General features: G+C 43.4%; 1 protein-coding gene across 1 annotated transcript; it reads left to right on the forward strand.

The window, feature by feature from the left end:
* Positions 1 to 389: 389 nt before the first annotated feature.
* On the forward strand, positions 390 to 1,604 carry LOC147525523 (uncharacterized). Its single transcript, XM_086579607.1, has one exon. The coding sequence runs from the start codon at positions 390 to 392 to the stop codon at positions 1,602 to 1,604; it is 1,215 nt and encodes a 404-aa protein (XP_086435733.1).
* Positions 1,605 to 9,613: the final 8,009 nt, after the last annotated feature.

Below are 9,613 nucleotides of genomic sequence, written 5' to 3' on the forward strand. Positions count from 1 at the left end.
TCCAGGAGGAGATAGTTAGGCTACGGAATGAGAATGACGAGTTGAGAAAGGAGAGAGAGATTCCACCATGCGAAACGGAGCGGGATGAAAATCGGAGCAGCGAAGTGGAGGGGGAGAATGAGGAGCACCCGCCACCGGACGCAGAACAAACGGCGGGTATCACATTGGAGGTAGTACATGCTATGATTGAGAAAGATAGGGAGATGAACCGCGCAGTAGAAAAAGTGAACTAGAGTGCTACGCAGAAGGAGGTTACAAGCCTCAACAAAAATCTGCTGGCAGATTCGGTATGAAATTCAGAAGTGCCTAAGAGGTTCTTTTAACCTAGATTTGAGAGGTATGATGGAAAGGGAGATACGACGGATCACTTACACCATTTTCGGCAACAGATGCCGTTATGGCAGGAGAATAAATATGATGGGCTTCGCTGCATGATGTTCCCCACTAGTCCTAAGGGGGGAGCTTCAGATTGGTATTACAGGTTGGCTTCGCAGAGCATCAAAAGGTTTGAAGAACTGGAGTACGCATTTGTTGACCACTTCATACACCAGAAAAGAAGGGTGGTTGATATCGTGGCTCTGTTCAACATAAAACAAAGGTCCGCGGAATCATTGAGAGAGTTTCTGTGTAGGTTCAAGGAGGAGACATTGAGAGTGGAAAACTTGGATGAACATACAGCGGTTATAGCCTTCCAGCACGGCTTGAGGGCGGGAACTAGAGTTCATGAGTTGGTTTCCAAAATTGAAATCACCTCTTTGCATGCTCTGTATCCAAAGGTAGAAAAATACATACACTACGAGGATATAATGCAGAGGAATGCGAAGGAACAGAAGAGATCAGGGAAGGCAGTGCAGGCTGTCAACCGAGATGACCAGAAGGGAAAAAGTAAGATAGAAGAAAGGGAGAGAGGAGCATACAGAGAAGAGAGCCGAGGTCCAAATAGGACGGGAGACCGCGGCAGAAGGGATATCCGAGAGAGGAAGCCATACCGCGAAATCGAACAGACTCCGTTCCACAGACCCTTAGAGGAAATCTTGCTGCTAATTAAGGGGCAACAGTACTTTGAGGGTCCACGGAGTACACCGGTGGAGATAGAAGGGAAATCGTTCTGTGCATATCATAAAATCATGAATCATGTCACTAATGAATGTTATGCCTTGAAGTGGTTAGTGGAGAGAATGATCGAGAAGGGGATGCTCAGGGAGTTTGTCGCGGAGGTTTGCCAAGCCGAGAGAGTGCCAGCTCTGGCCAGAATTTTAGGTACCATAAATGTCATCTTTAGTGGAGAAACCCTGGGAAGAAATGCACACAGAGAAAAGGTAAGAAAGACAACGAGTTTACAGCAGGTGAATGAGGTGGTAAGCATACCGCGGTTAGTTAGAGGAACCACGATGGGTGAGGAAAGCATAATGTTCACCCCAAAAGACTTAGAGTCAGTAATTTCCCCGCATGGGGATGCATTGGTGATTACTATAGCGATGGGAAATTATCTGGTAAAGAAAGTGTTGATAGACTGTGGAAGTTCAGTGGATTTGTTATTTAAGGGGGCCATGGAGGAGATGAATATTGGTAGAGATCAGTTAAAAGCTCTTAAAACCTTTTAGACTCACCGTCCTTAGCTCCTGTGGGCGAAAACAGAGTTTCTCTTTTCATATTCTAATCTTTGCTTTTTCTTATATCCTGTAACCTTCTTAGACTCACCGTCCTTAGCTCTCCACTAGGAAGAAGGATACCTCCTTGCTTCCTCTTCTTTATTTCTTTTTGTTAGTTTGGGAGGTTGATCCGGTGTTTAAGTAGTGAGCGGATTCTCGACCTAGTTACTTGCACGGTTCTTACCTAGTTACGTATCTCGATAGAGCATCGATGGAAACTAGCATGGAACAAAGATCAAGATACTGAGCATGATACCGGAAGGAAACAAGAGAATAGAGGAGCTTCAACAGAACATGTTTAATCTGTTCTTCAGGAAAAAACTACAAAGGGTGATTGAACTGGATTGCATCAATGGTCCAGATCAAGTTAATGGACCGCTCACACTTATGGGCAAGTTATATGGAGGGCACAAAATACAGCTAGAAGACTTAAGTGAAGAAGTGCATAGACTATGGCAAACAAAGAAAGAAGTTTGCTTGGATATGGTGGATAGAGACCATATCCAAATAACGTTTGAAGAGGAGAGTGAACGAGCACATGTCCTTGCTAATGGGCCATGGAATATATATGGGTACATCCTCTCTATTAAGGAGTGGAGGGGAGATCACAGGATGGAGGATTATAACTTTGATTTTGTTAAGTTTTGGGTACAAATATGGGATCTTCCGAAGGCACGTATAAATCAAGCAAATGTGTGGAAGATTGGAGCAGAGCTTGGGTCAGTGTGTGAAGTTGATCTTTCATGTCCACCAGAGTTTAACCAACCTGTTGCTAGAGTGAGGATAGAGATGGACATTAAAGAACGACTAACAAAGGAGCAGAAAATCAAACTGGAAATAGGGGACAGCCTGGTAGTAAGATTCAAATATGAGAAGCTTGAAATCTTTTGTTACTTCTGTGGCGTCATAGGGTATGACCAATACAACTGTCGCATCAGGGCACAACATAGATATGATATATCGAAGTATGGAGGGACACCAACAGTCATCAAACCTTTCTTCTCATATCAACTGAAAGCACAACAGTTCTTCAATGGCATAGCCTTTACAGGGAAACAGAGGGTAACCATAGTAGGAGAGCCATAGAAGCTAAAATTGGAAGAGATGTCGGCTTCTCCGACTACTGGGAGTAAAGGGTACGGAATGAGAGCTAGGCAAGAAAGATGGAACACTGCCACGTCAGGGAAACCAGAGGCTAATCAAGACAAAAAAACGGCTACTACCCAGAACCTCAGTCAGAGTAACCAGGGAATGGAAATCACAACGGCTAGTGTACAGTTGGATGCATCCACAACGGATAGAATTCAACATAATGGACCCCCTATGATTGAAAGGATAGTTGGGCCCGAGAGTTATGGGCCAGAGAAAGACGGGACAGGGATGCTGGGTCTTGGACAAGATAAGGAAAGAGGTCAGATGGTTGTTTTTGAAGGGCAGCTGAACAAAATGGGCCAAACTAAAGAAAATCTAATGGGCTGGGGATCACCAACAGAGGTATTAAATAAGGGAGGAGATTGGATATCGGTCGCACAAAAAGAAAAAATCGGGACCAAGAATCGATTCTTACAACCTGGAGCACAACATAGTCAAATCAAGCATGATGAAGGTAGCAGGATACGCCGCCCTCAAAACCCACAATACCTACATTTAGCTAGTTCCAAGGAAAAGCTCATCAAACCCAATGAGATCCAACATGAGAAAGAGGGGATATCAAGTGTGCGAAACCAAAATACAGAGTTTCAATTCCAAAGCAAAGCGACGCGTGGAAGAGGGTTTAAGACAAATGTATCTCGAGGAAAAAAGCAAAAGAATAGAGTGCAGACCAGTTTAAATGTGCTAAAAGAGCTGGAAGAAAATGAAGAGGAATATAATGGAGTAAGGAAAATAGGCAACAAAAGAAAGGGGAGTCTGGAAGTAGAAATTTATCAAACCATGGCAGGTGATGGAGAGTACAAATGGCTGAGAAGGAGCATCCGAGGGGCAGTAAAGAGATCAAAAAGCGCAAAGATACAAGCAGATGAAATACGAAGCAGAGGAGAAGGACATAGACTCATCCCAATAGGAACATAAATTATTCCGGTATCCAGTGGGTCGAGTGAGTCTCAAGGTGAGCAAGGGGGGGTCTGATGAAGATGGTATGAACACCTCCTCAGAACCCTCTATAACAAACTCAGAAGATCTGGAGTCAGAGTCGGACGAGGTGGTGGACACGGAAAACTCTGAAGATATGGAGGATGAGATACAGGTTGAGGATGAACACCCAGAACAAGAAGTTATCAACTATGAGGCCCAAGATATGGCTGGCCTAGAGGAAGATAGTGATGGGTTTGAAGCACAACCCATACCTCTTGCCATGGACGATTCTACAGTGATCAGGAAGATTCAGGACAAAGAAAGTATAGAATCAGAACTAGGTGGGGAGACACAAGCAGATATGGAGGGGAGCAGTAATAAGCAAGACTACAACAAGAAAGAAAGTGAGGACAACACAAACAGTGAGGGTCTGTTAGTTTCTCCCTCAGGGCTCGTGGTGGCTGTCCCTTCACAGCCGCCTCTGTCTCCATGACGATACAAGTCTGGAACTGCTGGGGGATAGGTACCACCACGGCGGTTCAACAACTAAAGGACCTATTGGAAAAGTTCGAAGTTGATATTATGTGTTTGTCTGAAACTAAAGCAAGTCAAGAAGGAATAAAGAAGCTTAGTAAACAACTGAAGTTGAGTGGGTCTTTTGCTGTTCCTGCGATAGGAAGGAGGGGGGTTTGGCGTCTTGTGGAAGGAAGGAGTGGAACCGAGATTCTTGGAGCATCCACGACACCAGTTCTGAGTAAAATTGTCAATTATTTCCATAAAGAACCTTGGTTTTTTTTCTTTTGTTTATGGAGAACCTATTGCTCATAATAGGATTAAAGTTTGGAATGAGCTAAGGGGAATAGCTCCTTTGATCCCTGGACCTTGGATTTTATTTGGGGATTTTAATGCCATTGCTAGTCTAGATGAGAAAATAGGGGGACGAAGTAAAATTACAAAAAGCATGGAGGAGTTCAATGGCCTCATAACTGATCTGGGTTTGTTGGATTTAGGCTTCAAGGGCCCTAAATACACCTGGAGCAACAATAGGAGGACTCAAGACCACATCTTGGAAAGGCTTGATAGAGCCTTGGCCACGCCTGATTGGCTAGCTGCCTTCCCTAATGCCCAGATCAGGACCTGGGCTAATACTACCTCTGACCATATTTCCCTGTTTATAAATCTGGCTAATAAAGTAGAAAAGTTGGCTAGACCTTTCAAGTTTTTTGATATGTGGCTTAAAAATGAGGCTTGCATGGATGTTATTGAGAGAGCTTGGAATTCGATAAAGGCTGATCTTCCTGATAGAACCTTTATAAACAAGCTGGATAAGACCAGGAAGGATCTCAGTTTGTGGAATAAGCATGTGTTTAGAAATATCTTCACCAATATAAAGGCTACCCAAGCCAAGCTCAATTATGTTCTTTCTAAGCCTTTCAGTACAGATAACTATATTAAGGCTAAGAAGCTTAAAGATGAGCTCCAGGATTGGTATATCAAAGAGGAGGATTTTTGGAAACAAAAGTCCTCTAACACTTGGCTGAAAGATGGTGGGAGAAACACCAAACTTTTCCACCTATCTACTATATACAGAAGAAGGAAAAATAACATCGATAAGATTAGGAATAATGAGGGGGACTGGCAGGAAGGTAGAACAGAGGTGGGCATTTCTCTTAATCAATACTTTAAGGAGATCTTCACCTCTGATCAACCAGAGACCAATGAGGATATCCTTAATCTTTTTCAACCTTGTGTCACCCCCAAAGAGAATGAAAGTCTCATTGCTACGCCTACTGCTGATGAGATATGGGCTGTGGTCAAGAAGATGGGGAGCCTCAAGTCCCCTAAACCTGATGGTTTCCAGGGCATTTTCTATCAGAAGTGCTGGGAGACCATTGGGTCAACAGTGATTGACTTTGTTCAGGACTTCTTTAACCTGGGTTCCCTGAACCCTGAGTTTAATGAGACCTATATAGCTTTGATCCCAAAGGTTGCTAACCCTGACCATGCTTCAAAGTTCAGGCCTATTAGCCTTTGTAACTTTGGGTACAAGATAATCTCCAAAATTCTGGCCAACAGACTTAAATGTCTGATTAATAAAATCATATCCCCATTCCAAGGGGCTTTTATTAAAGGCAGAAGCATTGGGGATAATGTTGGCCTGGCTTGTGAGGTCTTTCACAACATGAAAAACATGAAATCTAAAAGAGAGGGCTGGATTGCCCTTAAGCTTGACATGGCCAAGGCCTATGATAGGGTGGAATGGGCCTTTGTAGACAAAATCTTTGAGAAACTTGGTTTCAATGAGAAATGGAGACAAATGATATACCAGTGTGTATCTACTGTCTCGTTTCAAGTCATGCTCAATGGGTCTCCTCTGGAGAAATTCACCCCTGAAAGAGGTGTTAGACAAGGGGATCCCCTATCCCTTTATCTGTTCATCTTGGTCTCAGAAGCCTTATCTAGAATGGTGGCCAAAGCTGAACAAGAGGAAAGGGTCCATGGGATTAAAATCAAAAGGCATTCCCCTGCTCTCACTCATCTGCTATATGCAAATGACTTGATCCTTTTCACCAAAGCCAATGTGGCTGAGAGTGGAAACCTGAAGAAGATACTAGATGATTACTGTGGTGCCTCAGGGCAAAAAATCAACTATGAGAAGTCTAGTGTCTTCTTCAGTAGGAATGTCAACTATAGACAAAAGATGAAACTCAAGAGGTATTGGAAAATAAGGAATTTCTCTCCAAAAGAGAAGTATCTTGGGGTGCCTATCATCCTATCAAGGAAAAAGTCTGAGGACTTCGATTACTTGGTAGACAAGATTCATAACAAGATAAAAGGCTAGAAAGCAAAGGTGTTATCCCAAGCTGGGAGAACAACTCTTATCCAAGCAGTGGCTCAGACCATCCCTTTATATGCTATGTCAACTTATTTGCTCCCTGTGGCTACTTGCAATAAGATTGACAGAGCATGTAGAGACTCTGGAAAGGATCAAACTAAATGTGTCCACACCAAAGGGTGGGACTACATATGTCAATCAAAACAAGTTGGAGGTTTGGGGTTAAGAAAGGCTAGAGACATGAATATGGCTATCCTTGCAAAGTTACCATGGAAGGTCAAGCACCGATGTATCCTCCTTATGGACTAGAACTTTGTTCAGCATATATGGGAAGAATTGGATAGGAGATGTGGACAAACCCCCTGATGAAGCTTCCTACTTTTGGAAAGGTATACACAAAGCCTTCAATACCATAAGTGGGGGTTTAATCTGGGGGATTGGGAATGGGGAAACTACTTCAATTCTAAAAGATCCATGGCTAAAATGTAAGAATAAGCTTGTGACCTTGGAAGAATTGGGAGTAGCTGATCCTAGACTGCAGAACAAGGCAGTCTCGGAGCTGTTTTTGCCTGACAAAAGTGGGTGGGATGAAACCAAGTTAAGGATTCATTTTGATCCTTTCCTGTGCAAACACATCATGGATATCAAAGTTAGAGCTGAGCATGCCTTGGCTGACAAGATGAAATGGAATGGGGACAAGTATGGGTATTTAACTGCTAAATCAGCATATAAGTTCCTTAAACCAGAGGGTGGATTGGGACAAAGTTCAAGCTGTAATCCCCACACTCTCAACCATGTGTGGAAAGCTCCACTACCATCTTATATTCAATTGTTTCTATGCAAGCTATATATGTATATGCTACCAATGGGAGACATGCTAGCTGAAAGAAAGATAAAAGGGGATCTCTCATGCCCATATTGCCTAAGGGTTTTAGAAACAGCTGAACATTTGCTCTTTACTTGTGACTGGACAAGAACTGTGTGGTACAACTCTATTTTAGGCCTGAGGATACCACAACACCTCCCTCTCAGACAGAGATTGGACATGCTGATCTTGTGGAGTTGCAGTAAAGACAAAGATCAAGTGCTGGCTGGGATACATATGGCTTTCTTACTTTATCACATCTGGACTTCCAGAAATGAGCTCAAATTTGAGAACCGAAGGCCCAACAGAGAAAGGATTCTTAGGGAAAGCAGCAGACAGGCAGACATTTGCTACAAGGCCTTCAGAGAAGAACATCTCACCTCTAACCCTATCTCAAACTTAAAAATAGTTTTGAGGAAGTTTTTCCTACTATCCCAAATGAGAGTATTATAATAAGCTTTGATGCATCTTTTCACAAGGAGATGGGATGGGCAGGAGCTGGGGCAGTAGCATCGACAGTGAAGGCTGCATAGTTGGAGCAGCTGTCAGACGCTTTAGAGCCATAGGAGCAAATGATCTTTGAAATGGGAGCAGGCAAGTTCTTGGTTTTGCTGGCAAGGAGGCTTAGGAAACCACATTTTGTGTGTATAGGAGATAACAAGGAGGTGATTAGATCTTTCCAAGGTCACCCATGTCGTTGGGAATGGGAAGCTATGAAAAACTATATAACCTCTTTAGTACATGTATGTAGTTCTGTAGTGTTTAAATGGATTAGTAGGGTTTATAATGGGGATGCAGACTCCCTAGCTGCATGGGCCTATCAGCAGCTAGGAAACTCTGATCTTCCGAGTTGTATGGTTGATGCAAACTGTGTCCCAATGTCGGTGTGATGGTGGTTTGGCTTATATTAATATAGTAGTATGATTTGCACCAAAAAAAAAAGCTCCTAAAACCAATCTATATGGGTTCAACGGCAGTATGACAGAGCCTATGGGGGAATTGACGCAACCAGTTATAGCAGGTCCGACAACGGTATTCACCAGGTTTATGGTGGTGGATTCAAGTTCCCAGTATAATGCCATCCTAGGGAGAAAATGGATCCATGAAATGAAGGCCATACCGTCGACATTTTACTAAGTGATCCGCTTCCCTACTAATGGGGGGACATACGAAATAAGGGGGGATCAAGTGGCAGCGCAGAACATCCATCAAGTTACTGTAAAATGTATGGTCCGCGGAACAAAAGGGGAGGGGTCGGCACACGAACCAGGATCAACATAGCAATTACAGGAGGCAGCAGAAACAGAAGTGTACGAGCCTCCACTAGGACCGAAAACGTTGGATGAGTTGGAAGTTGTGAACCTTGGGGTGGGAGATAAGGAAAAGTTTACATCGGTTGGAGCTGACTTGCTGGAGGAATGGAAGTGTAAGCTCGTGCAGTTTTTGATGGACAATGCTGATATATTTGCATGGGTAATCGAGGATATCACGGGTGTAGACCCAGGGTACACTTGTCATCATTTGCATATGAATGAAGATGCTAAGCTAGTAAGACAAAAGATGAGAAGCATAAGGCCCAAATACGCTGAAAGGATTTGCGAAGAGGTTATACGGCTAAAGGGGGAGGGGATAATAAGAGAAGTAGAGTTTACGGATTGGTTGTCGAATGTGGTCGTGGTACCGAAAAAGAACGACAAGGTTAGAATGTGTGTTGACTTCACAGACGTAAACAAGGAATGCCCAAAAGATTGTTACCCTATGCCCCGGGTGGATGAGTTAGTTGATAGAACGGCAGGATTCAGGTGTTCTCCTTCATGGATGCATTGATGGGGTACAATCAGGTCACGATGTTTGGGCCAGATCAAGAGAAAACCACCTTTGTGGTGGAGGATGCCCTTCGGCTTAAAAAGTACGGGAGCTACCTTTCAGCGGTTGGGAGAAAAAATGTTCGAAGGCAAGATTCGGAAGGGGATCGAAATATACATTGACGATATGGTGGAAAAAAGCATGTCGGAAAAGGAACACTTAGAAGGCCTCTAGGAGACTTTTGACATACTGCGCAAGTATAAGCTGAAACTCAATCCCGAGAAATGCACATTTGGGGTAACTTTAGGAAAGTTTCTGGGTTACATAGTCACCCACTGCAGAATCGAGGTGAATCCAGAGCAGATTCGATCGTTGATTGAA

This window comes from Coptis chinensis, chromosome 1 (assembly GCF_015680905.1).
Source record: "Coptis chinensis isolate HL-2020 chromosome 1, ASM1568090v1, whole genome shotgun sequence".
Classification (NCBI taxonomy): Eukaryota; Viridiplantae; Streptophyta; class Magnoliopsida; order Ranunculales; family Ranunculaceae; genus Coptis; species Coptis chinensis.

What these genes read in the sequence shown, in the direction of transcription:
- LOC147525523 (XM_086579607.1), top strand. Translation starts at nt 390, where the DNA reads ATGCCGTTATGGCAGGAGAATAAATATGATGGGCTTCGCTGCATGATG.